General features: G+C 49.5%; 1 protein-coding gene across 3 annotated transcripts; it reads left to right on the top strand.

The window, feature by feature from the left end:
* Positions 1–221: 221 nt before the first annotated feature.
* On the top strand, positions 222–27,609 carry TRAF2 (TNF receptor associated factor 2). Of its 3 annotated transcripts, none has more exons than XM_049832309.1 (10): positions 222–305; positions 2,594–2,814; positions 3,432–3,510; positions 3,861–3,959; positions 14,519–14,590; positions 16,355–16,429; positions 17,128–17,487; positions 18,449–18,626; positions 22,694–22,842; positions 24,209–27,609. In XM_049832309.1, the coding sequence occupies exons 1-10, from the start codon at positions 288–290 to the stop codon at positions 24,425–24,427; spliced, it is 1,470 nt and encodes a 489-aa protein (XP_049688266.1). In that variant the 5' UTR covers positions 222–287; the 3' UTR covers positions 24,428–27,609. The 3 variants fall into 3 exon arrangements, with proteins under 3 accessions (XP_049688266.1, XP_049688268.1, XP_049688269.1); XM_049832311.1 differs by lacking the exon at positions 222–305 and adding an exon at positions 1,102–1,188; XM_049832312.1 differs by lacking the exon at positions 222–305 and adding an exon at positions 1,494–1,781.
* Positions 27,610–27,847: the final 238 nt, after the last annotated feature.

Raw genomic sequence — 27,847 nt, 5'->3', positions numbered from 1 at the left:
CCCCGGCGGGTGAGCCGAGCCAGGGGGATGCACAGGCTGGGGACCCCGGGCAAAAAAACCTGCTGCCATGACCTCTCGCTGAGCGGGTTCCCCTGCAAAAAGCACCTCGCGCTGACCTCACTGCCGCGTGGCAGGCGGCTGTCTTTCCCCCCCACGTCATTTTTTTCTTTCCTTTTTTTTTCTTTTTTTTTTTTTTTTTGATTAAACCAAAACCCACCCGCTGCTGCCCGTCCTTCCTGGTGCCGGTGGCATCAGCTCTCCCTCCGAGCGGGCAACACGGGAGCGCCATGGCGCTCTGCACACAGGTGAGCAGGTGCCTGGCGCAGCCCAAAATGGCCAAAGGTGTCTTAGAAAAATTTCTTTGGGGGCTGGGGTCACCCTGGGCCGTTCCCGAGGGTGATGGCTCTGGTGGGTGAAGGGGGGGGGGGGGTCGCGGTGGGAAGGTGGTCATCCCCGCAGGCTGGGACTCCTAGGTGGGGGTCAGGGTGTCCCCAAGCTGAGCACCGCTGTCCCTCTGGGTCCTGGCTCAGCGGGGGTGGCCTGAGGCAGGGATATGGCAGCGGGTGGTGGGGGCAGCGGGGGGGTGATGCAGGGGGAGCAGTGACAGAGGACGGAGGTGCTGGGGGTGAGTGTATGAGGGGTGACACAGGGGAGGTGATGCTGCGTGTGGGGGTGACTGCAGGGTGACTCTGTGTGTGGGTGTCTGAGGGCTGATGGGGGAAGTGATGCTGGGGGTGTGTGACTGAGTGGGAGGTGACAGTGGGGGTGACGGGGCATAACTGGGGGTGTGACATGTTTGGGGGCGTGGGGGGTGGGTGGGTAGGTGGCAGAGTGGGGGTGTCCGGGCAGTGACTGGGGTAGATGATGGTGTGGGGCTGTCTGGGGGATGATGGGGTAGGTGACGGTGTGGGCTGTTGGGGGGGTGACAGGGGTAGGTGATGGTGTGGGGGTGTCCAGGGGGGTGACAGGGATAGGTGGCGGAGTGGTGGTGTTGGGGGGGGCGGGGTTTGGCGGTGACGCCCTGCCCCAGGGCGGCCCGTCGCGAGGCGGGGCCGTTGCTAGGCGCCGGCGCGGCCAAGGGGGGCGTGGCCTGCCGCGAGCGGGCCCGGCGGGGCGGGGCGGGCCACACGTGTCCGGTGGGCGGGGCGTGGGTGCGCTTCCGGTGCGGGGCGCGGACAGAGGCGGCCGGTAAGTGCGGCGCTGCCCCCTCCCCCGCCCCGGGCCGCGGTACCGGGCCGGTGGGGGACGCAGGAGGGCCGGCGGGGCAGGGGGCCGCGGCCGGGCCGCGCCGCCGAGGAGGCGGGCGGGCCGGCCGGCCCTGCACCCGTGCGGCGGCGCCCCGGGCCTCGCTCCGCCTTGAGCCCGGCCCGGCCGCGGCTCCTCCTCGCGGCGGGCAGGACGGGATGCACCGAGGGGGAGCAGCCTCCTGCCAGCGGTGGCGGGGAGGAGCGGGGCGGCGGTGCTCGGCTCCCCGCGGAGCGCGGGCGGCCCTGGCCCCGGGTGACGGTGGTGCGGGGAGGCTCCGCCGCCGCTCCGCGGCCTGGTAGACGTTCCTCCCCGTAAGGGCGGCGACTGTAGCCGGGACTGGCGAGGGTGGGGTCTCCGCTAGCGGGGGCTTCCAGAGCCCTGAGAGAGCCGGTCCAGCGGCAGGCTGGAGCCTGCCGGCACAGCTCCCGCCAGGGCGGCCGGGCTGCGGCCTGCTCCCGGGGGGAACTTGGTCCTGGGAAGGGATCTTCATTGTCCCTGTTCTGGGATCACTTCATCGCCTTTAACAACCCCTGGTACAGGCAAGAGTTGGATGTTAGCCGAAACTTAGAACGTATGGGGAGCTGAAGGAGCCTTGCCGCCGCCTCGGCTGCCCTTATTGGAAGGAAGGGCCTGGATTTGCGACCTTGGGCGTCTTAGGTGGCTGGGGGATGCAGTGGCAGGGCATGCAGGCGGGAGATGCATCTGTAGATCATCATAAGTGGTCAAAACAAATGCACCTTCTTCTTTTCCTTCTTTCTGATTTGCTTGTGCCTCTCACATCTTTGTTTTCTAGCCCTCTGGAGAGCCCTGTATGCCCGCCTGGGCATTGCCAGTAAATCTGGGCTCTGCTCTGTGCACAGCATTGCCCCGGGACCCCCAGGAACAGCTGGCTCTGGGCAGAATTGCAGTCATTTTTGACAACTGGCAGATGTGAAAACAAGTGGTGGTAGGATGTGGTTACCTCTCTCGGTGCCTAAGGGTGCTTAAATAAATCACTGAGGTGATTTATTTATATTTCTAATCAGCTTTAGGATGGTTTTTCACCTTTTTTGGGGCCAGAAGCTTTGATTTCTCTGAATAGGCTGGATTTCAATAAACTTGGATGGGGATTTTAGTGAGGTCTGTCCAACCCATCTCTTTGGTCTGGATTTAATTCCAAAATTAACTGTAAAGTTTCTTGCCATATTTTTCAGTAGGTGCAGGGAGGCTCGTAGTTCACATCAGTGTGTTTACCTATGTTGTTGGGTTTTGGGTGCCAGTGTAATATGCTGTGAGTAATGCAGTTTATGTGAAAAATTACCACCATCCGGTTATGATCAAACAGGGAAAATATTTTTATTTTCAGGCTCTGGAGATACAGCCAGAATTTTTTGTTCACATGGCAGCAGCAAACTCTACTCCACCTAGCTCTTTGGATCTAAACCAGCCTGGATTTGCAAAGGAGATCCTGGGAACTAAACTGGAGGTCAAATACCTCTGCTCCGATTGCAAGAATATATTGAGGAGGCCGTTTCAAGCTCAGTGTGGGCATCGCTACTGTTCCTATTGTCTGAAGAAGATTATTAGGTAACTTTTGTGCCTTCAGTCTGAAGACAAAATGCTTGAAAAGGTGTTTTGAAGCATAAAAAGGAGAGAAAAGTCTCATTTTCAAGGCCTTCTCGGCAAGGGAGCTTTGTTTAATCGTTGAGATTCAGCATCAGGCCTTCTTTAAGGGAATGTGTAATTTCTGACTTGCTTTTATTGTTCCGGGAGTTGCTTCAAAGTTCCCTTTTCTGGAATCTCCTGGATTGTTTTTGCCATTCAGGTGGCAATCCAGGTAGATTACTCATCTCCTTCAGTCTTCCTCACAGCTACTGAAGGAACTTGCTCCTAAAAGTCATCCTATGGTTGTCATGCCAAAAATGTGAGAAAGTTAAGCATATGCTGGCTTCCAGAAAAGTTTCCTCGTGTTCTGTCTCACTCTTTCTTTTAAGTGAGGGAAGTTGAATGGAGGGGTTAATCAGGAGAAGAAAAAAAATTAGAATCAGAAATGGGCGTCAAAAATACACATGAGCAAAGGCTCAAGGTGGTGTTTTAAAAATAAGAAAATACTTTCATATTATGAAGTTACCAGAAATTGCTTTATTGTTAAATGATAAATTGGTCTTTTTGTTGTGTTTGATGATTATTTTTCTATCTGATAGTGCTGGACCTCAAAAGTGTGCCAGCTGTATTCAGGAAGGAATATATGAAGAAGGAATTTCTATTTTGGAAACAAGCTCGGTAAGTAAAAATAAAGAAGCTTACTGATATCATTAATATCACTTGCCGTTTTTGTTTAAAACACAAGTTCTGAGAATCCCTTATTCCTAGGAAACGTTTTCTTCAGTAGTGAGAGTTATGATTAATGTGGTGGACTCCCCAGCTTCTAAAATCCAGGTCATGTTCGTATAGTGGTGGCCTACTTAAATGCTGTAATAACAATTTGTTTGCCATTAGCACACCTCTGGGGATGTGATGTGGCAACTGCCCTGGGAGGAGCCTTAATAAAGTCTTAATAAAGAATTAAGAGACTGGACTAAAACTGCAACCCCTCAGTAATTTTTGTGGTTTGCTTGCTTTTTCCATTTTAGGCTTTCCCAGACAACGCAGCTCGTCGGGAGGTAGAAAGTCTGCCTGCTGTCTGTATTAACAGTGGCTGCACTTGGAAGGGGACTATTAAAGAATACGAGGTAAAGGTCAAAGCAAGGCTTTCAGTGTCTCTATCTCTTTTCTTGCCTCTGTATTTGGGGAAGGCTCAGGTGGTTTTGCCTGTCTGCTGACACTGGCAGTGGTTGTGGGAGCTTTCACCTCCCTGGACTTAACTGTAAGCTGGAGAGATTTCATGACTGAGTTAGGTTTGTGTGCCCTGCTGAGGGCACAGGCTGAACTGAAACAATTTCAGATTTGTTTGTGATCACAGGCACCAAGCATGTCCCTTCTGTGGTGGGAACCACCAGCTCTATCTGCAACTCCTTTCTGCTGTAAAAGACAAGTGAACTGTCAAGAAACTGTGCTGTGCCATGAAATTATTGTGAAGTTCTCTGCATTATATGAACCTAAAACCCACTTCAGACCCATGAGCTTGGAGAAAGCGGCCTGGCCATGATCCTGTTTCCAGCCAGCTGCCCCCATAGCTACCAGAGCAGTGGGACTGGCCATTACTCACTGGCTGGCCACCCGTCACTCTGAGCTGTTCTGGGCCATGAGCCTGCTGAACAGGGTGGTTTTCCCAGTCCTGCTCTTCTTGAGGAGCCCACCAGCTCTTTAATCCAGGCCTTCTTTTTGTGGCCCTGGGCATTTGGTCCTTAGCATGTGTATGGCTAACATGCCTCATGAGGAGTGTGTTCTTGCTGAGGATGGCAGTGGGCCACATGCTTCCCTGTGCTTTCCAGCTAGTCAGCTCTAGTCAGTCTGCTGTGGCAATTTGCATCGCTAAAATGCATTGGCAGTTAGTAGTGAATGTATATTCAACTGTGAAGCTTTGGTGCTCCTGAAGGACAGTTTTGTCATCCCTCTTGGAATGGAAGAACCACCACACAGAGGGCCTGAGATAAGAGGAATAAATTTTATTTCCCCCTAACACTCATCCTAGGTAAAGATTGTAGCCCTGTGATTCATGGAGCTCTGTAGTGACTGAAGTGCATGTCAGGAAAAGGTATAACCTTGGTCTGTCTAGGGTAACATTTGGATTCTGTGCAGTGCTGCTGCAGGGTGGCAGGAAGAAACAACAGCTGTGGATCGTGCCTGAGTGTTCTGCCTAGTTTGCTGAGCCTGTTAAAGGGATGCTTCTGCTTCTTTGTCCTGCTGTCCAGGACCTTTTGCTTCTTTATGCTAAAAGTTCAGTCCAAAAGGTGAGGGGATGTAGGGTGCTAAATGATTCTCCTGCTGTGAAACTCTCATTCATAGATCTGTCAGTGACTCATGTGTGGATGTATGACTGAATAAATGTCAAATTAAAAGCTTAGCACTGATGCAGCAGAGAGAGTTTGGGAGTTGCATTTCAGGGTACAGTGTGTCTTACTGAGGTTCCAGGTTCAAGCTATGCTGTTGGTGCTTGCAGATGGTTTGACCCACACTTTAATTTCTGCTGGTGACCAGTGACTAGAAGTCTGATGCCTGCTGCAGTGTTCAAAATGGTGATTGTAGTAAGTGAGCTCATCTCCGTTAGACTAAACCAAATTATATTTTTCAGCAGCTTCCAGTGCTATTGATTGTGGTGTGACTGATGAGCTCTTCTGAACTTTTTCTCCTGGGTTTTTAGAAAAAAAACCACAAAAAAACAACTTACAGAGTTCCTGTAGAGCTCAGCAAAAATCATCAGCTGCCAAAGGTACTCCATGTGTGGTCTTACAAGTGTTTGAATGCAGGCTTGAGTCCAGCCAGAACTTGCACTAGAAGTTCAAAAGGGCAACAAGCTGTTGTGGGATAAGTCCGTCTTCTTGCAAGGCTGCAGGTGTGCGTGATGCTCTGGGATCTTAGGCACAATTGCTTAAGAGCATTTGAGTGGATAAGGCTATGCCTCTTTTTTACTCTCTACCTAGTCTTCAAAAGGTCCTGTTAGCTGTTTTGCTATAACAGACTATGTTTTGTAAAGGTGTGGCGCCGGAGTGCTTGGGCTGCAGGTCTGCAGCACTGATCTTGTCTGTCATGGTTTTATTAGTCTTGGGGTGGTCTTGTGCAACGAAAGGGTAGCAGGGATTTTGAGCAGTGCTAGTTGGTTCGTCTCAGGATTGAGCTTGCTTCTTCTGCCTACCACAGGTAGCATTCAGTCTAATGGGGGTAAGCTTATTTCGTACCCATTTGGGAAAAGCTGATTCTTTCCTGGGAACTGGTGGGAGGAGGCAAGGTCTGGCTGTGTTATCTCTCCTCCCAGATGCCTGCCAAAGAGCTGTGCCATTTAATCATGCCTGGCTGTCCTCATGTGGTCAGAGCTTAGGAGATGGTATCTGTGGCTGAGGAGGGCTGATGAGAGAGGAGGCGTCAAATGACCATGTTAGCTCAGAGTCTCTCTTGGTGCTGTGGACTAATGTTAAACCCTGCCTTACGGGCAGGCTTGTTAGTTTAGTACTGCTAAGTAGTGTTTGCCTCGTGCAGTACGTTTGCATCTGTAGCCAGCAATGTGTGTAACGTCCTGCAGCAGCTCAGTGCTCCCACTATGGAAAGTCCCTTGCTGCGCTATTTCCGCCAGGACATGGAAAGTCCCTAAGAGCGAATTCATTGTTTGCTAATTTAAAAATCATGTGTTTGTACTGAGAGAGACTTACTTGGCTGCTATCCACTTACAAATCAAGAGATAGTCACTTCTGGCTTGCTAATCTTATCAGGGCACGAACTAGGAAAAAATTGTTCTGCAGCTGAAAAGCTCTAGCTCTTCAAGTTCAAAAAAATTAATAAAACTGGTTTCAGTTTTGCTTTCTGTTCAGGCAGACTGAAGTTCAGGTCTCAAAGGGACATACAAAACTGAAAGAGTGCAATCTGCTTGGACATGACTTGCACTTCTAAAGCTGTGTGAAATGTATGAAATATTTAGGAGTTTATAAATGCATTTTTCAGACTTTGTAAATATTTTAAATATTTAGTGGCATTTGGATAAAGCAGTTTGTTATAGGGCTGGGGGGGATTCCTTTTAATCAGTAAGCTCTTTTCATGTATAGGTTTCCTGATGAGTCTGAACGTACATACAGATAAGCAGGCTGTGGGCAGGAGCATTTAGATTCAGGTGGAAAGTCTGAGGAGGGTTGCAGAAACTAAAACTAGCCTGTTAGACCAAAAGGAAAGACCAAGAAAACATGCTCTGTGATATCCAGGTAGAGGGAGTTTGTGGTTCCTCAGCGCTGGAGTGTTTCTTTTCTTGCCTTGTAGTACCTCCAATTGCCTATGTCTCTCTTCTGTTTTATCAACGTACCTTCAGTTCTTGTATACCTTTTATGTATGCTTTTCATACCTCCAACTCCCTTTCTTTGCCCCCTATCAGGATTGGGTTGGGAGGAGGGGGCTGCAGAGGAGTGTTCATGTGGTCAACTGTGGCATTTCCATTTGTTACCCAGACAGAGGTTCATCTCAGGACATACAGAATTATTTGAGGCATAAGGAAATGGAATTGTCTAAGTTTTGGAAGGAGAACTAAGTTTTAAGCTTAATCCTGACAGTATTTAAACTATGTTTGGGGGGGGGGGGGGGGGGGGGTGTTAGGAAAAGAGATGAGCTCAGCTAATGAGGATGGGTGACTGTCATCTGTGGTGATAACCTATCCTAATCCAAACTGGAGGGGATGTGTTTTCCTTGTAGTCAGCTGCCACCATGGTTTTGAAGAGTTCACTTTAATTGAAGCCTGGAAGACTGTGGAAGATGCAAAACTCGGAACTTAAGTGATATTACTCCAAAGCCAGTGGTGTTGGAGAGTATGTCCACATTCCCTTCCCAGGCTATGTGGCTTCCTGGAGCCAGGATGACAAGTAACTGGGCAGTCCCTGCCCAGTGTTCCTACTGGGAGATGCTGGAGAAGACCTGTTATACCTCGTGTAGAGAAAACTGTCCCTCTTCAAAAATGCTGCTGGGGACCCTGAGCCAGGGGGTCCTCCTGCTTTGTGATGCTTCACAGTTTCATGCCTCCCCTCCCCCCCTTTCCAGCTGCATCCCAGGAATGCCCCAGTAGTCTTTGGTGGTGATTTTCAGCTTAGGCTGAAAACTTCATGTTCAGACTTCTGCATGTTGCTTAGAACAGAGCTGCTGGTCTTTGCAGCTACTTCACCTGGCTCCTGTTGCCTCCAAAATGTACTTCTGAGTGCTTTATAGCAGTGTTGCCTGCGTGGGATACAGGATTTTAAGCACTCTGGCAAGCACACTTGGTGATGCTGTAGCAGGGTGACCAGCCTTCATTTTAAAATCCAGTACAGCAATTTCTGTCTTTTTCTGAAGGCTTTGGCTCTAAGTTATGGTATGGTGTTGAAGTGCAATTTGCAGCTAGCTCCAGCCTGATCAGCAGTTTGCCCCAGGACCAGATAACTTTCTTGAGGGAGGATCCCTGACTTGCACATGCAGATGACCAAAAGGACCTCCTGCTTCGGAAGAAGGGATCTGACACTCCTTTACTTTCCAGAGCTTCAGCTGAGGTCCCCAAACAAAACCTGGTCTTCTTTGGAGTCCCCAAAGTAGAGTTTATGTAGCTGGCTGCCCAGACACAAGGCAGTTTCCCGTCCAAGCCTGTGGTGGGAGGTAAGCCACGGGGAGTGCCGGAGAGTGTGTGTGGGAGGGGGTTGGAAAACCCCTGCTATAGAGGGTCTGCTCTTAGCTTCTAAAAACAGCTCAGCCTTCTTGTGGTGGCCCACCTAATTAACAGTTTTGGCATCTGCCCCTTGGAAAATGAAAAGCTGTAAGCTGTGAGCTTTGAAGCTGAGGTGAGTGCTGTATGTCCCTTCTAAGCTGTGACAAAACCCCGCAGCATGAATGCAGCTTTGGGGGTTGTGGGGCAACGCTTCATGCCCAGGGAGATGTTCCTTGGGCTCCAGGTGTCTGGCAGGTGCCAAAGCCATGATCACACACACACCCTTGGGTGCTTCCAACTCTTTGGACAGCCTAGAGAAATTGTGTTTGAAACCAAGCCAGTCACCACAGGCTCAACTTCTCCAGCATGTGAAAGACAGCTCTCCTAGTTGTAATATCTGTCTCATCTTCCCTTTTCTGGGTGCCAGTGGTGTTCTCAGCCTCATGCTGTAACAGTCCATCTGTTCGTGTCCTGTGTCTATGTGCTGCCTGTGAGCCGAAGGAGTTGATGTTTCCCCTGCCCACCATCTGCAGCTCGCAGAGCTTGGCTGGTATCAACACCACGCTTTCTAATGTGAAGGTCAGGCAGACAACTGAGAGGCTTCATCCTGAGGCTATCCCATTTTGGTCTGAGTGATTAAGGTGAGGCTTTGCGGGCTGGTGAAATTATTGCTGGAAGAGAGGGAGATCTCTCCAGGGGTGTTGTCCTGGGACCTAGTCGGCATGGGCAGTGCTTTCATTGTGCTTAGAGCACAGCTGTCAGCACTGCAGCATCTCTTGCAGTTAACAACAGTGGTTGGCTGTCAGAAACAAGTCTGGGTGGTGAATTCAGATCAATGCTACAAATGTGCTGGTGCCTGGCATTGTTAGTGTGATGGTATGATTGGTGTTTGCTCCCTGGTGGCAGGTTGTTCTCAAGCAGTGACCCCATTAGATGTGAACAGCACATCTTGGGCATTTTTCACACGACCGTGACTGGTAGTTGTAGCCTGGAAGACCTGCAGAGTTATCTCTGATCAGATGTTCCCGATTGTTTTGAACCTCCCTTATGTGTCAGCCAGCTGTTTATGGAGACTCGGTGTAGTCCAAAGGCATAATTTTTAATTTCTTTGGCAAGCAAATTTAGCCTTTTTGTTTTGCAATGCAGCTAACTGCATCTGAAGCAAGGGACAGTGGTGCATGGGCTCCAGCTGGCCGTGGGGCCAGGTCAGGTTTAGACTCAGACTTATCTAAAATGCTTTGGTTGGTCGTCTGGCCCGGCTCCATTTCAGACTAGAGGCTCCCTAGGAAAGTCATTCCTCTGGGATGATGGAGGGATTTGGAAAAAGCAACCTGGAGTGTCCCACCGCCTCATGTTTATGTAGTTCAAAGCAAACAAGGAAAGGCAGAGTCTGTTTTAGGAAATCTTAGAAAACCCACTGCTGCTTTCAAATGTTTCTTGTACTTTCAGCATTCTTCAAAATCTGGTCTTGCTTTCATGTCTGTCTTCAATGCAAGAAATGCTGCCTTGATGTCCCTCTACCAATAAACCCCAAATCAAATGTCTGTCTAATCAGCCCTAAAAGCTAACGAACAAAACCATCAAATGCTGAAAGCAAAGTTCTTGTTCTGAAAAGAGGCCCCTGGGAACACCTGACATCTGTTCTGCCAATTTTTGTCCTCAATGCAGGTGGATGCCATGGCATTTGACAGCAGAGTAAAGGCAGTGCTGGTTTCCCCTACCTTTGCTGCCGTACGCATGCCCGCTAAAGCCACAAGCAGTTACCAGTGGGAACTTAAATCTTTGTTTTGACACTTTGAGGTTTAATTATTTGTGATGCTAGGTGGGCTTGCTTGGATCTCTGTCACCAGCATGTCCCAGCAAAGGGAGCAGTTTGTGCCTTGCACCAGCTGATACGATGGTGTCAGAAAGCTTCCATTCCCAGTTGACACTGTGAATTACAGACTGGGTTCCTGCTTTCCATCCCTGTATTGCTGGGCTCCATGCAGTAGCACAAGGACTATGTGCATGGTGACCGTGTACAAGGACCACGTGTGTGTTTTCAGCCCACCGGTGTGGGTGTGGGGAAAGGTTTGAGCAGGCTTGGCTTAAAACCAGCCTTAGGATTCCCCTGAAGAGGAGGAGACACAGCGTGGAGGGCATGTTGACTTCAGAGGAGCAGGACATCCCAAAAGTACCTGTGTTGTGTGACACATTCCCGTCTCAGAGGCTCTGGAGCCCCTGGGGATCTGGCAGAGATATATGAAATAACTTATGCTTCTTGGTGCAAAGGGTTCAGGTTCCCTTGAAACCTAGGCAGGTGTCTCTTACAGTGTAGGCCCATTTTCAGTGTTTTCTCTACAACTCTGTGGGCCCACCCTTTTTCTTGTAGCCAAGCTAAGATGCCAAAGGAGCCGTGCATGGGACATGGCAATACTGGGGCAGAGACTGCCAAAGCCCTGACAGCATTCTGGTGTGCCCTGTGCCACTTCAGCTGGTTTTCCTCTGCTGTCCTGTTAATTTTCCTTCCTTTTCATTGCTCCCTTCCTGCTGCCAAGCCTTTCAGCTTTGCTGTTGCTTATGGTTGCTGTTGCCATGTTTGGAGGGGACCAACGGCTTTCAAAGATCAACCTGCAGGAGACTGTTTGCAGAAGAGCTGTGTTGTGCAGCTCGCACCAAGCTTGTTCTGCTGCACCTCGTTTCTCTGCCAACCCTGCCCTTTGCGATAAACCTTCCTGCAGGCCTCTGGCAGAGGCATCTCACAGCAGCTGTTTCAAAGGTTGCTTTTCTCAGCCACTTGCCTTGCCTCTGAGCTAGAGGGGAAGCGTTGTGTTATGCTGATGGATTTCCCAACACAGTTGCAAGACCTCCATAAAAATGGACTTGCACTGTTATGGCAGGTTGTGAGCAGGGCAGCTGGGAAGCAGGTGTACCTCCTGCTCTGCCACCGCAATACAGAGATAATAATTTTCAGCAGTAGCCTCTTCCATAGTTCAAGTTCAGTGAAGCCTTGAGAGGCAAAATAGCAATTGGACTAAACTACAGTTTTCCCTTTTGTCTTACGCAGGCACATCAGAGCAGCTTACCCTGGCATTCCTTAGGAAACGATCACTGCATCCTCCAGGGATCAGCTGCTGTTATTAAAACCTGCTTTTTCCCTGTGCGTACCTGTGCTTTTCCGCATGGCTGCATTGAAATGTGCTGTCCTTGCTGTCACAGAGCTGCTGTGAAGGGAACTGCCCATTCCTGCTGGTTGAGAGCTGGGGGTGTAAGGGAATGATCCCAGGCATGCCCTGAGAGAAACCTCAACTACAAATACTGCAGTTCACTTTTCTACTTTCCTGATATTGAGGTAGGAGAGTTACAGTGTGCACACAGGCAGCTCCATTTGCCAGCAGGCCTACAGACAAGGGGAAGAGGGATCAATACCTCCATTGCAGCCTGTTGGTGCTGCTCCAGAGAGGAACATGGGTAGGTGCTGGTGGACTGAGTGGCTGCAGTGGTAACCCACGAGTGCTGGCGCCCTGAGCGAGTGCTTGTAGGCTGCCCTGGTCCTTCTGAAGGTGGTGGTGGTGTCTGATTTTTCTAGTCTCTCGGGCTTCCAGAGAATTGCCTATTCTGATGGTGGTGTGTGATGTACAGGCTGCTGCTAGGTTGTCTTGTTGTTTATTTTTAGGGAGTGAAATTGGTGTGCGGATCGATCAGCGGTTTTGGTTTTAATTGAGTGGGAAGAACAAGGTGTTGCTATGCAGGCTGTTAACTCTGCCTGGTTTGATTTTCCTGTGCCTGCTGTTGGATGCTGCAGGCCAATCTGTGCCTTGGTTTACAGCTGGTGCCTTGGTTTACAGCTGGTGGGTGAGATGTCAGCGCTGAGGTAACTGGAGAGTAGCCCTGAAGGTCTGAGCCAGACTGTTGTCTTCCAGCTCCGCTTTAATTCTTCTGTTGCCATCCCCTCTCTCTGACCCCCATCTGACTTGATTTCCATGACAGGTTCACTCTGGGAGAGTGACTCTGCTCTTGCCTAGTGTTATGGCTTTCCAAAGCAGCCTAAAATGTTTACAGTGAATGCCTGAATATTTGAGATGCTGCAGAAGCTCATGGATGTGGGTTTGGGAAAGGTGTAAACAGGATGATTGCCCCGTTCCTGGGGGAGTGGAGTGTGGCAGATCAGGCTTGAATACCAACCCCTTGCTCTTTGGTTCCTGGGTGGAGTGGATTTCTTCCAGTGGTGATACCATCCATCTCTGTTTAGACACCCGCGTAGAGGGGGAAGGAACAGGGGATTCCAGAAGAGCCTGAAACTGTTTATACAAAAATGTTTGTGTAGAGGTTTGGATCTGTGCTGGTTAAAGCTAATGCTTCTGGGTGTCTTAAACAATTTACATACGGACCAGTTGCACTTTCAGCTTAGCTGTTGCAGGGCTGATTTCCTTTCTCGTGCTGCAAGCTGGCATGCTTCGCAGGGCTGCCTGTGTCTTGGGTGTTATAAGTCGTGGTGTAGCGTGGAGTTGGGATGGAAGATAAATGTTGGGAGGTAGGGAGTGCAGAGGGGGTGGTGGTTTCACATTGGCATGGGAGAACATAAGTTTTAAATACTCCCTTTTTAAATAGTTGTCTCTACAGTGAAGTTTCCTTCCTTTAGCCAGACTGTCTGTTCTTATGCCAGCATTTTGTGGGTCATGGGGAAGATGCTATCTGGTGTTTCTAGAACATGAGAGCAGTAGGTGGGTAGAAGAAAGGGTTCAGTCCCTCTGAGTGAGTGGTATAAAGGAAGGCCCTCTGCCTTGTCCACCTCCTCTGCAGGCACCAGTGTCTGTGCAGGCAGCACTACCCAGCTGAACTGCGCAGGCTGGCTGGTCACTTTTCCAGGGACAGTCCAGTGAGGCTTGGAGTCTGATTACTCATTTAAAAGTATAAAAAGGAGAGAGTAACTAAGAAGCCAAAGCTGAGCCACTAATGGGTTTCACTTTCCAGTTTCTGATGCGGTAACACTATTTAAGTTTGTGCATGTTTCCCCCCAAAACAGTAACTTGTTTTAATAAAGAATAAATGTGACCAAGTTTTCAAAGTATCTGGTTTCAGTGACTGCTTTATAAATGCTTCTGGGGTATTTTTGTTGTTGTTGTTTTTCCTGATACTACCATGGCAGAGTTCTTCAGTGCACTTATCTTTTAATGTGAATTTTGAACTGCATCTTCACGGCATTTACAATGCCTTGTTTCAACTGTATAGTACCATGCCACACAAACCCATAACAGTGTGTAAAGAGAAGGTTTAAGCAGTGTGGAAATGACACAGAAAGCAGAGGCACATTCTAGCATTCCCAATTTAGCTGGTACTGCTGGCCCTAGTATTTGCCGAGGACAGAGTATCACGTTACCCTGATCATTTGTTCAGCTCCTCTGGCTGCCAAACAAACTGTGTGTGCTCTTCCTGCAGGGTTGGGTGCTTGTGTGCAGGGGCTATTAAATTAAACTGTTTTAAAATATTTTTCTTTCTGCTTGAAAAATGGTTTTCTGATTTGGATGTGGAGATACTATCAGACAGCTCAACCCAGCATGTGGTGAGTAGGCTATGGGTTCATACTTCAGCTGACTGATAACCATTACAGTGGAAAAATTATACAAATTATCTTGATGAGATAGTGGCTTGCTTCACTCAGCCTGTCTGAATGTGTATTTTCCTGGCAGAGCCATTAATGGAGCTTCCTGTTGATTATCTTGTCCATCAAATCAATAATTTGATTTATTTTTTTTTAAATTATAGCAGCTTTTAAAGTGAGGCTGAGGCTATGCAGGCACCCAAAATTTTGGTAGCCTGGAGATCACACAAATGAGTCAGCACGCAGAATTGTCAGCCTGACCAAGCTTTGAGTATAGCTTGGTAGAATACAACACTCTTCTGTAATGAAGTATAAAACTACCCCTGTTGAATTGTACTTACCATATAACCTCATTGGAGCTTTTATTTAAAGGACCAAATAGTCTTCTGTTGATTCTTTTACAGGCTCATGACGAAGTCTGCCCTGAATTTCCACTGACTTGCGAAGGCTGTGGGAAGAAGATTCCGAGGGAGAAGGTATCCATGTGTCTGTTGGTGAACTATGTGCAGCGATGGTGTTTGACGTCTTGATCAGCATTCTTGGAGCAAGGAGGAAAACCAAGACCATTAGAAATTGGAGTGGGGAAGACAATTAAGTGGCAGCTGTTAGTACAGAAGTGACCTTTCCATAAGGCTCAAAATACTGGTCGGGTGCAAGTGCACGTGACTCATTGGCACTTGTAGTTTTGTGTTGGTGCTGCCAATGCCACCTCCCTTTGAGCAGTGTGTTTGTCAAGTTTGGGTGTAGAGCTTTGCGGGAAAAGCACCCTTGTGGATTTAAAGGGTATTTATGTCCTATGTGAAGCAAAGATATCAACCGCTGCTGCAATTATGGAAAGGGAGCCCATCTCCAGCTAAATTAATTTTTTTCTAATTAGTCGTGTAATGGTATCCATGTCTATAGGGTCTCCATGCTGCTGGCTCCTAGGGCAAGGCTCGACAGTCTGAAAATCAACGTTTTGGGAAACATGTTCAAAAAGCATGTTCATCTGAAACCGTCCCGCCTGCTATGGGCAAATATTTTTAGTAGCACTTGCAAAAGGCCCTTGTAGCAGGGCAGGGGGGACAGAACTATTAAAAGGATGAGCAAAGGGTTCTAAAAGGATGAGCAAAGGTTTCTAAATGGGCAGTGTAATGAAGGACTTCATGCTGGGTTCTTGGGATACAGATCTTTTTGTCTGTGGGCTAAAGGTGGAGCCCAGCAGAAACTAGACTTGTAGGATTCCCATAGGTGAGCTGTCCTGTGTTTAAATATTAACTGCCTCTTTTATCTCTCTCCAAACTTTTGTTGATTAGCTGCAGCCGTTGTAACTCTGAGTAACCTGACTCATTAAGCAAGACAGATGGATCTAGAAGCTTTTAAAAAAGTGGTCTAAAAACACTTTTAATCGACATCTGTTGTAGCAGATGTAGGAGGTGAATGTGGAATATGGTTGTTGTTCAGAACAGACCACTGATATCTGATGATGAGAGGTATATAAAAAATAAGATGATAATGTGCCAGTGCTTGTTAGCATTAATCATGCACTGTGTGGGAACCCAAACAAGTCATTTTGGCAGCTGGGGGGTTAGTGGCAGTTCTCTGTAGAAATATCCACCATTGCCCTTGGTTCTTCAGAGCAGCTGCCAGACAGGAGGTGGCTGAGATGCCGTGGCATCCTTCAGCACCCCAATGAGGGGATGCTGGACCCAGCAGAGCATCTTCTCTTGCGTAGGTGGACCTGCAGTAATCGCTATAAATACTCAGGCAGGACCACCACCTGGAAGCTTTTTGTTCTCAGATTTATAATGCTTAGCTGGAAGTAAAAATAGGAAGCTGTGGCATGTCCTGACCAGGGTTACATGAAGTCCCCAAAATTAAATGGCTTGTTTCATAGGGGTTGTTCTTTATGCTTCTCCTTTCTCTGCCCTCAGTGAAACTTGTTGCTCAGCATCCATATTATGTATCTGTGCTGGTTGTTTTTTTCTTTCTTGCATATGCAGGTGAGAAGTGAGATCCCCTCGGTGTCAAGAGAAAGAGAAATAAAACTTCCTTCCAGGTGTCAGTCCTGTATTTGTATTACAGTGAAAGTCATACCTAATGGTAGGCAGTGTCCAGGTATAACCACACACTTTGGCAGCTAGTGATTAGTGATGGCTTGGGCATTCCTGAGATCGTCTTCAGTTTCCTAGATGTCAGTGAGATGGAAAGGGAGCTCCTGGGGACACATAAGATCTAACATTGCCTTCCTTCCTTCCTAGTTTCGGGACCATGTGAAAACTTGTGGCAGATCTAAAGTGCCTTGCAGATTCAAGGTTGTTGGATGTGCTGAGGTGGTAAGGGCTCATCTGTTGATGTTTATCTTGGGACTTGTTTTCAGTTCCAGTGTTAAGAGTTAACCTGCAAACTGCTGTTGCCCAAACTGTTACACATGTTTGCGTTCAGATATTTGAACAAAGTGGTGTTTCACACCCTTTACAAATGGAGCTTAACATCATCTGCTCTCCAGAGTTTGGGTATCCAGAGGATGAACTTAATGTGGAAGGAAACCTCCTCCTTCTGGAGGAACACCCTGAGTGCTTTGAGACTCTCATGGTTTTACTGCTTTCAGCTGTAAGCACAGAACTGGGGCCACACCATATTTCTCCATGCGACTTAGTTGTCCCAGCTCCTACTGGTGATGTTCATATAAATCCTTCCTCGGGGAGAATACATGAGGCTTTGTCCTTTGGTGCTGTTAAGTACATCTGACAGAGCCCTTTTGGGAACTAATGGAGGAAGACAGAGTAGAACAGTGTGTACAGCTAGGGAAACATTAAGCACCTGTCATTGTATGTGATTTTCAGCATTTCTAAAGCAAAACAAAAAAAACCCACACCCACCCCCAAAACAGGTTTTTTAACTGTCTTTCTTTGGTTTTTCCCCTTTATAATTTAAAGCTAACGTTGTGACCTCAAGAGGAGGAATTTGTTCTGTGGATGGTGACAGCGTAGATTGAACTTGCTGAGTGGGGGATGTATTTCTCTTCATGTAGGTGGAAAATGAAAACCTACTAGAACACGAAAGCAAGTGTTTGGCGGAGCATCTCTACATGCTACTGAGTTTTGTGCTCAGCCTCAAGGCTGGGTCTGGAGACCTAAAGGCCCTTCCTGCCCTTTCCTCATCGCAAAACAACTCTCCACTACTGGCAGCAAACTCTTTGTGCTCGGAGTCGGAGCTCTCCAGGTCCCTGGAGCTCTTGGGGAGATGTGAGGCCCTTGAGAGGAAAACGGTGACCTTTGAGAACATTGTCTGTGTGCTCAATCGGGAGGTGGAAAGAGTGTCTCTAACAGCTGAAGCCTACAGTCGGCAACATCGACTAGACCAGGAGAAAATTGAAACACTGAGTAACAAGGTGTGTAACCACTGGCTTGGGCTTTCCAGCACTCTGAGCAGAGACTTTTTTTCAGTTTCCTTTCCATGTTACTAGCTAGCAAAGCTTCACTGCCCAGACCTGAAACTCCACAAATCTGAAGGCAGAACTAAAACATCATTTTTGTGCCTGTGCCCAACCCTCAAAAGCTTCCTGGAAAAGATGGGAATTAAACTGACAGGTGTAAAGCATTCAGATCTCTGTTAGTAATCAAGTTATGCAGACACCGAGATGTTGTTCCTAGGTGAAGTTTTCCAGAGACAGAGCACCCAGCATTTCACCGGATCATTCTGAATCCATGGGACTGCTCAACTTCCAGACCTTTGAAAAGGAGTGTAATCACTGATGCTGTGCTACCATGTTGTGCCAAGCACACTCTGGAGGCGTGAAGAAGCTGCCCCCACCAATATGTTCCAGCACAGTACCTGCTGAGCACTGCCAGTGTGTCTTGACAGCTGGGAGTTGTGCAGTTTGCAGCATACCTGTGCTGTCTCAGCAAGGGAGCTACCAAAACTAGCATGACCCTATGTTAGCTAGCAGTGATTAACTCTCTGGAGACCTTGTTGGCTGGGTGTAGGTTCTTCTCTTTCTCAGTCTAGTTTTCTCACAATGCTAATTTGTTGGGTTTTTCCCCCATCCTCACTTCTTGTGCTGCTAACATAATGGAGCTGCTCGTTGGGAGGACTTTTCCATTCACTGTGGGAAAGTTTCCAGCTCAAGCACTGAGTTGTATCTATCTTCTCCAGAATGACAGGTTCAAAATGAAGCTTCAGTGAATTGGCTTATGATGCTAAATTTCTTCCTCCTGTGACCCCTGTTGATTCTTGAGAACATCTCTCGCTAAAGAGTTGTCCTGAGGGGGATGCTGGTGTCTGCTGGCTTTCTTGGGTCTCACAGCAGTACATGTTTCTAACCAGGCTGCACCGTGTATCCCACTGAGCAGGTCCGGCAGCTGGAAAGGAGCATTGGGCTCAAAGATCTGGCCATGGCTGAGATGGAGGAAAAGATCCGCAACATGGAAGCTTCCACCTACGATGGTGTTTTCATCTGGAAGATAACAGAATTTGCCAGAAAGCGTCAGGAGGCAATAACAGGCCGCTCTCCTGCGATCTTCTCTCCAGGTTATTGCCCACAAATTTGCAAAATTGCACAAACATTTGTGTCTCAGCTGGGTGTGGGATTTGTAGTGGTGTCCTTAGCAGGGGAGATGCTGGCCATTCAGATGTACTTCTGTTCTGTCCCCATTTCCTTGTGGAACCTGAACCACTTTCATTTAGCCCAATGCTAAAAAAACCTGCTGCTAAAAGATGTGCTGTTTTGATTGCAGAGGACCTATTTAATTTCTCATAATAGAGAATGCAACCCTCTTAGCTCTGGAATAGCCCTGCATAACCCTCTAGGTAGAAGTAAAATACTCAGAGACCATAAAACCAGCAATAAAATGGTTAAAGAAGGGAGGAAATATATATTAGAGCCCCAGAAATATATTTTAGTGCTTAAAGCGTGACAGTGCAAGAGACAATGTCTAAATAAAGCCCAAACCATACCTAGGGAAGTGCTTGAATATCTGTTAAAGGAAGGGGCTCTCCTCACAGAATGGTCCCAGCCCCGTGCTGTTCCTCCTGTTCTTAGAAAATGTCACAGTGAGCAGTAGGCTGTGATATGGCTTGTTTGCTTAAGAAAGCACTTCCCAGTGTTGCAGCTGTAAGATGAAACCATCTCTTCACACTATTTCATGGCTCAGCAGGGAGCTTACCTTACAACAGAATGGTTGAGGAGGAGAGTTTTGAGTTTGCCTGAGCTGCGATTGCTTAGATCTAAGTGTGCTGGAGAGCTTTTTCAGAATGCCCAGAGCTGCATGCAAACCTAGAGCATGTACCTCACACCTGCTTCCTGGAGCTGTGAAAAAGCAGACTGTGGCTGGGCCACAAGATAAAAGCAATTGAATTTTAAAAACTATTTTTATATCTGTTTTATGGATGAAGGCTGTTCAGAGTTCTTTTTCTCTTGAAAAACTGAAAGAAAAAAGGATGATTCTTCTTGAGGGGAACTAAACTGCTACTGAAACTATGCGCATGCAGTTAGCATTTCCTTTTAAAAGTCAACAGCAGCCGTGGAAAACCCCTGCTCTGTGTTCCCTTTGGGAAGGGCAACACTTCCTTTTCCCAAAGCCAACAAATCTGCTTCAAATCTATTTTGTTTGACTTAGAGGACCTTAAATCTTACATAATGTACATCTCCTGCACTATTGTTGTGGTTTAACCCCAACCAGCAACTAAGCACCACGCAGCCACTCGCTTGCTTCCCCTGCTTCCAGTGGGATGGGGAGGAGAACTGGGGGGAAAAAAAAAAGTAAAACTCGTGGGTTGAGATAAGAACATTTTAATAACTAAAATAAAAAAGAAATATAATAGTAATGAAAAGGAATATAACAAAAAGAGAGAAATTAGACCCAAGAAAAGGCAAGTGATGCACAGTGCAATTGCTTACCACCTGCTGACTGATGCGTGAGCAGTGATCCACCCCTCCTGGCCAATTCCCCCCAGTTTATATACTGAGCATGATGTTCTATGGTATGGAATATCCCTTTGGCTAGTTCAGGTCAGCTGTCCTGGCCATAGTCCCTCCCAGCTTCTTGTTTGTGTACCTGCTTGCTGGCAGAGCATGGGAAACTGAAAAATCCTTAACTTAGGATAAGTGCTACTTAGCAACAACTAAAACATCAGTGTGTTATCAACATCATTCTCACACTAAATTCAAAACACACTGTACCAATTACTAGGAAAAAAATTAGTAATGCTATCCCAGCTGAAACCAGGACAACTATGCTTGAGAGCTGCTTGACCTGAATGTCTCCAAAGGCTGCAGTTTGGAGGGAGATGCTGGACAGGGCTTACTCTTGTCCTCTGACCACAGGCATCCTGACTTGCTGTGCCCCAGCTCAGGGCCTCCTCAGGCCCCTCCATGGGCTGATGCGACCTGGGGTCCTTGCAGGGGCATGGGATTTGTTCTTCTGGGTTGGAGAATCAAGTCCGCTGGTGGAGGGATATAAGTATCAGAGTTAGCCCAAGGGAGAGAAAGGGGTGAAACGTCTCCAAATGCAAGAGGCTTCATATATCCAGACATTTGTTCGGCTGTGCTCGGAATGCACAGTTCCTCCCAGAACTGCAGCTCATGGTTACTGGTGCCTCCTCCTCCATGCTGCGTGCTGGCCAGTCTCCATCCTGGCAGTGGTGGCAGGGCAGCAAAGGCAGGGCTCAGGTCTTCTATAAACTGTTTCATAAAAAGAAAAACTACTTTGCGGGCCACCAGACTGTTTTGTGTTGCTGGCTGGTCTATGCAATCTGCTCGTGAAAATCTTCTATGTGGCTGGAGGGATTGGAAGGTGAGGGCTGCCTCTGCCTAATGCCAAGACTGCTTCTGGAAAAGGCAGGACTTTTTTTTTTTTCCCCTTTTAAGTGCAAAGTACAAGGCCTTGTGTCATTTAGATAAGAGATCGTCATTCCTGGTGCTGCCTCAGCTGAGAAACAATGTTTCTTCTGGAGGTGGTTTTTAATCTTAGGAAGTGAAGCAAATAGACTAGTGCAGTCAGGGAAGGAGACAGCTAGGAAGAGAGGAGTCTAGGTTGTGAATGGGATGAAAAGGGGAAATGAGTATAAGTGTTTGGTTTGTATTTAAATGTGAAGGTGAGACAATACCAAATGAAATCAGTGTTAAAACAAAGAGAAGGAAGTAGAGTTACCACTCACTCACATTGTGAGGGCACAATTGCCACAGGATTTTGCAGAAGGCAGAATCATAAGAATTCAAAAAGGCAAATTCTCACAAGAAAGGTTCATCAGGAGCATGATCCATGACAGTCCAAAGCTAAGCTCCTGCTGGAAAGCCACCTGCTGCTGGCCGTCAGATGCTAGTGGGCAGCTTGCTGGGCTCTTGCTTTGCTTCTGATACACTTCGCCTTTGCTCAGGCTGGTGGGAAGCAGGATGCCCAGTTCACTGCTTTGAGCTGGCAGCGTGGTGCACAAGGTATTTAGCATTCTGGCTGCCTGGTGCCTTTTTGTGGGTATTCCCAGTGCTCTGATCAGCCATCCTTCCTCTAGTTCCCCACCTGGTTTTACATTCACAGGGTTACAGGAGTGCTGAGAAGCCCCAGGTAGGCTGTGAGGATGTGCTGCTTGGTCTATCAGAGGGTGAAATCTGCCCTGAAAACCTTTGGGTGAAGCAGGTGGAGAGGAAGGACTAGAGGAAACGAGTTGGGGAGTGCAGGGAGGGAAGCGGGTGACAAAGCCCTGATCTCTGCCTCCTCACCCTGTGGAAGTGTACAGTATCTCTACTAGTGCTAGTCTGCCTGTTCATAAAAGTGTACCAAGTCCTGCAGTAAAACGCTGGCTCTTGTCGGCCCCATGCCCTGAGGCTGCTGAGCCTCACCAGACATGAGGCACGCAGCTCTGTGCCACAGTGAGAGGGTGATTTGCCACAAGTCCCCTTCTGAAACATATTTTTGTGGCCCTGCATGGGTCTGGTATCACAACATGGGCATTCCCAGAATTGCTGGAGAAGGAGCGAGCCTGAGATCCCTGTACCCAGCCATATCCATGCCATGCAGAGCAGGTGGGATCCTAACCAGAGACTGAAGCTCACTTGAGCCTCTGCCCCTGTCAGAGGCAGCCAGCTTACAAAGAGGGAACAGTGAGTACTGAGGATGGTCTACCCCCAGTCAGGTTTTTTGGGGGCTGGTTTTCTTCCTACTCGTGCGCGTTACTGCCATGAACTGCAGCTCCTTTAGCAGTCATGTGGCGGGTCTGTGGTGGGATGCAGTGGGAATTGCCTAGCTCTGGACAGAGCTCCAGCTTTGGGCTCTGCCCAGGGTGCTTGTGCCTGCAGTGGCAGGTGGGGAGAGCCTAAGGGGCTGGCAGGAACCCTGCTCTGTGCTGCAGCACTCTGCATCTCAGCTAGACCAGGGGCTTGTGACTGCCTGACCTTGGGCTGTCTCCAGGCCACTGTAAGATTACTGTTGTTTGTACCTGGTGGCTCTTCAGACCACGTCCGTGGTGCAGGTATTTTAACACCTAGACCTGGCTTCTTCTAGGATCCAAACTTTAAAGTCCTCAGAGTTCAAAGGAACTTGCTGGTGTCAGGCTTTGCTGGGTTTGAGGCTCACTGTGTCTGTTTTGCAACTCTTTGATAGCTTTCTACACAAGCAAGTATGGCTACAAGATGTGTCTGCGCGTTTACCTGAATGGGGACGGCACTGGGCGTGGGACCCATCTCTCCTTGTTCTTTGTGGTGATGAAAGGACCCAATGATGCACTTCTGCGGTGGCCCTTCAACCAGAAGGTAGGTTTGGGACTGTCATGGCTTAACACCAGCCAGCAGCTAAGCACCACGCAGCTGCTCACTCACTTCCCCGCCCCCCCCCACCCAGTGGGATGGGGGAGAAAATCGGGGAAAAGTAAAACTTGTGGGTTGAGATATGAACAGTTTAATAGGACAGAAAGGAAGAAAAGAATAATGATGATGATGATAATAATAATAGTAATAATAAAATTACAATAATACTAATAAAAGAATTGGAATACACAAAACAAGTGATGCACAATGCAATTGCTCACCACTCGCCAACCGATGCCTAGTTAGTTCCCAAGCAGCAGGATCCCCAGGCCAACTCCACCCAGTTTATATACTGGGCATGACATCACATGGTGTGGAATACCCCTTTGGCCAGTTGGGGTCAGCTGTCCTGGCTGTGTCCCCTCCCAACTTCTTGTGCCTTTCCAGCCTTCTTGCTGGGTGGGCATGAGAAACTGAAAAATCCTTGACTTGGTAACACTACTTAGGAACAACTGAAAACATCAGTGTGTTATCAACATTCTTCTCATACTGAACCCAAACATAACACTATACCAGCTATTAGAAGGAAAATATCTAAGCCAAAAACAGGACGAGGACAAAGCCTGCTATGCCCAGCAATGTGCCTCTCTAGTTTTGCACACCCTTGAGCTTCTAGACACTGTTGGTCTGGCCTACTTAGCCAGCAGAAGGAAGGGCTTTGATATGTTGGCCACCCCGGGGATTCCCCAGTTGTGCTGAAAGCACCAAGTGTGCTACAGGGCAGGGGCATGAAATGGCAGAGGCTGTGGAAAGAGAGAAGCAGCTTATTTGGAAAGCAAGCGGAACCTCTACATGAATTCAGGGAGAAGGAAGGTTGTCATGGCCTCAGTACTCGGGGTGCAGCTGATGCTCACTTGGCGTCAGAAGCTCAGATTGTTGTTCCTAGACGTTGCAGGTTTGCAAAACACTTCAGGGCTGAGCGGGCAAAGTATTGATGCAGAGAGAGGGGCCGTCTATTTTTGCAAGGGCCAGCAACTCTGCAACCTAATATCTGCGTGAGGTATTGGTGTTGGGAGTGAACACCATGCTGGCCAGTTGTAGGTGTTCAGAGTCAGTCTGACAGCCCTGTACTGCCACACAGAAGTTTCCAGTGACAGGGCAGGATGTGGGAAAGTTTCTGCAGAATGTCACTGAGATGACGTTCTTCACTGACCCTACTTACAGGCATTTCTCAGATTTGTAGGCGTGTGATGTGGCTATGGTTGCACTGGTACTTGCATGTTTCACAGGCTTCAAGTGAGCAGGTCACTGGGCTGGGTTTCCATGTGCTTTCTATTCAGCTGCGCTCATATATTTTCGTTTTTCCCCACAGGTAACTCTGATGCTCCTGGATCAGAACAACCGCGAGCACATCATCGATGCCTTCCGACCTGATGTGACATCCTCCTCCTTCCAGCGACCCGTCACAGAAATGAACATTGCCAGCGGCTGCCCGCTGTTCTGCCCTGTCTCCGTGATGGAAGCCAAGAACTCCTACGTGCGTGATGATGCCATCTTTATTAAAGCCATCGTTGATCTCACGGGCCTCTAACCCTCCTCACCTCCGGGAGCAGTGAACGCAGAGCCAGCCCTGAGTGGGGCATCCCCCTCTTGTGCTGCACTTCAGGCAGGTCTCGGAGTGAGGAGGGGGCAAACAGCGGAAGGGGAAAAGCCCTTCCCAAAAAGGGACCTTCACTCTGAGTGGAAATGAGGTGTCTGATGGGAACCCTCTTCCCTGGTGTCAGAGAGACCTTCCCTGAGAAGAGGAAGACGTTCACAGTCTGCGGGGTACAAGAAGATATCCTTCAGGGACTTGGGTGTCTGAACTGCTGTTGTCTGGACTCCCAGTGGAAACCAGAGCAGCTCTTGCTCTACCAGTTTAGTGCACATCCGCAGTGCTCTGTAGTAAAACAAGGGTTTGGCCTGCCTGAGCACCACATCACGTGGATGTTTGGCTCAGCTGTCTAGGATTCAGAGATCTCCGTATTCCTGGAAGTTTTGTGTGCTGCAGGGGTGCCATTGCTCTGGGCTGCTGGCTGGTCTGTGCCTTGGTGGACAGGAAGGGTGTGTGGCAGACTTGGTGCAAGCTGGGTGAGAGAGATACAAACTGGTTTGCCACTGTTTTGATGCCATTGGTGTCCAGAGAGAAGCACTGAGCCGAGCTGCGTAGCAGGCAGGGGAGCTGTGCCCCGAGCCTGGCCCTTGCTGTGTGTTTGATGGGTGGTTTGTGCTCTGAGCAGTGTGCTGGGAGCACGGGATGGGGTAGCCAGTACCTGCTGCCTGGGAGGGAGCATGAGACAGAACCAGCAATGCCTGTAGTGAGAGAGAAGTGAATCTCCCCTGGAGACTGCCTGTCCTGTCCTGGGAGAGGAGTATGATGCAGGGCTTGGTGCAGGATGTCAGCCCCTTGAACCCTGAGAGCCCCAGGCAGGTTTTTAACCAGATCCTGCCATTCTCTGCCTGGCTGTGCCTGAGCAGCAGTGGGCCGGACAGTGGGGGTGCTGGAAGCTATCTTTACTCACACAGATGTTCCTGAGCTGGCTTTCATCCCCATCACAGGGCAGCTGCAGCAGCGCAGGTGCACCAGCTTTCCCAGGGCCCTCTCCAGCAGGTATGGCTGCAGCTCTGCCGCTGTCTGTGACCACGCTGCCACTATCTATCTGCATGGGCACTCTCACCTCTCTGGCTGTGGCACTGATGGACATGGCATGTCTCTTGTCCGCCTGTGTGGTGGGTGACTGCTGGCCAGTCCCTGCTCTCCCTGAGGGCCTGCCTTGCCCACCTGCGGCAGCTTTACCCTGTCCTTCCCTTGGCTCTGGGAACAGCATGCCTGCCGGTTCCTGGTCATTGCACACTGGAGCATTTTCTCTGCTTGGCCCCTCATTGAGCCTGCAGCCACCTGGGTAGGACCTGGCATGGCTGAAGAAGTCCCTGAGTGAAATTTGCTGTCCCCTTTCTGTCCCTGGGCTCCTGGCGCCACTCCCTTCTGGGCAGCAAGTGTTCAGCACCCACAAGAAGGTCTCTGGAGAAGAAACTGCTGCCATGTTCCTGTGTTGTGGCTGGCTAGTCCCTCTGGAGTTGTTTTGTTGTGGCCATGAGTAACTGGATGGGCAGTTAGCTAGGCTGGACTCTGAAGGCTTTGCTGCCTTCTCTGCCTGTGCTTCCAGCACCTGTGTCAGCATCCCTAGGAGAGGTTTTGTTGGTCACAGGAGTCGGCTGCTGACCCTACCTTGCAATAATAATCCAGGATCCTGTCCAGCTCCTGTGCTGCTCCTCAGGCTGGGAGGGGGGCAGTGACACTGCAGAGTGGTCACCCTCTTCTTGCTTGTGGCCATCATGGATCATCCTTGGCAGGGAGTGGTGGCTGCTGTTGGCGGGCCCAGGGGACACGAGGCTGTGGTGGAGGAAGGCCTGAAGCCCCTCTGGGGGGCAGGCACCAGCAGCTCCCTGCCTGGCACCCAGCTCTGGCCTGATGGACACAGAGCCCACCCTGCCTGTGGTCTTCCACCTCTGCTCCAGCACAGCCAACCCGGCAGTGCCCGGGACACCATCAGTGAAGAGGAGCTGCAACCCAGCCAGGGCCCAGGGAGCCCTGCGAGGTCTGGCTGTCCCCCTGCTCAGTGGTACTGCCCTGACTGCCTGCTCCTGGGGTGGTTCAGGGTGTCCCCACTGCTGCCTGAGGAGCTCAGGGGGTACCTGATGTCCTTCTGCAGGCTCGTGGGTAGCTGAGCTGGACCCTGACCCAAGTAGAACCTCCTGCACCCAAGGGTGCTCTGCTGGCCCGGGGTCTCTCCCTGCTTGTGGATGGGTTGGTTCTGGGACAAACTTTGACCCCCTCCCCTTTGGAGACTCCGTGTATGCAAAGGCCATGGCCAGAGGCAGCCTGCTGTTTCAGCGGGAGGAGGGGGACAGGAGCCTGTGCCAGCGCAGCCAGGGTCAGCACAGCAGCCATGGGTGAGCCAGGGTGCTGGTCAGGCAGGGTGGCTGCAGCAGGGTGGGCTGGGAAACCTGGCGTGACTGCTGTGACTGTGAAAAGAGGAGGGCTGTAGTGCAGGCAGGGGCCTGCCCATTTCTTCCCAAGGGCAGACACTCAGTGGGTGGGTGTCCACCTGGAGCAGCCCCCCTGCAGAGCAGAGTGGGGCTGGGCAGCTGCCTGCACCCCGTCTTGCTGCTGCCCCCTCAGCTCTTCTTGGAGGTGGGTGAGGGGTGGCAGGACCCTTCCTGCCTGCAGAGAGTCTGTGCTGTGAGCAAAGATCAGGACACTGCGGCTGTGCTGCCGTTGGAGAGGGGTACTGGATGGCAGGGGTATGGCACAACAGGCGAGCCCCTGTGACAGCAGCTTGCTGTGGTGTTTCTCTTCCCTCGCTGCGTAGCAGCGAGAAGCAGAGGCACTGAGGAGAAGCAGATCTGGCACTGTCTGGTCCTTTTTCATTTTTTAGCAGCGCTGGAGTTTGCAGGAGTAATTGTAGTGCGTGTCCCTTGCAGCAGCCCATGTGCTGCAGGCAGGGGTACAGTACCTTCCTGGGCAGAGCTCTGCCAGCCTGGCTGGCATATGGATGGACGCTTGGCACAAGCCACTGCTGGATTTTTTCGTGTTTTTTTCTTTTTTTCCAATTTGACCACAACTATTGGAGAACACCCATCTCAGCCTGGCACTGTGAAGTAATTTTTTATTTTTTTTCCTTGACAATGTAGTATGGTCAAAAACCACTAATAAAAGCTGTTTGAAGAGCATCAGTGTTGTCCAATCTATGGGCTGCTAGGGCTCCAGCACTGCACAGGATGGAAGAGGAGCAGGGCAGGATCACCTCGGGGGTTGTGGGGGTTATTTCTGTGCTGGGAGCTTTCCCCAGCTGCTGCCTCCCTGCAGTAATGCTGCAGCCCTGTGGGGGGTGGGGGTGTCTGCTCAGCACCAGCACTACAGCTTCCAAACAAGGGGTGCCAGATCAGGCAGGGAAGGAGCTCCTGGGGG

The sequence above is a fragment of the Accipiter gentilis genome, chromosome 29 (assembly GCF_929443795.1).
Source record: "Accipiter gentilis chromosome 29, bAccGen1.1, whole genome shotgun sequence".
Lineage (NCBI taxonomy): Eukaryota > Metazoa > Chordata > Aves > Accipitriformes > Accipitridae > Astur > Astur gentilis.
Note: the sequence above shows the minus strand (reverse complement) of the source record. Positions and strands in the feature narration are given on the sequence as shown.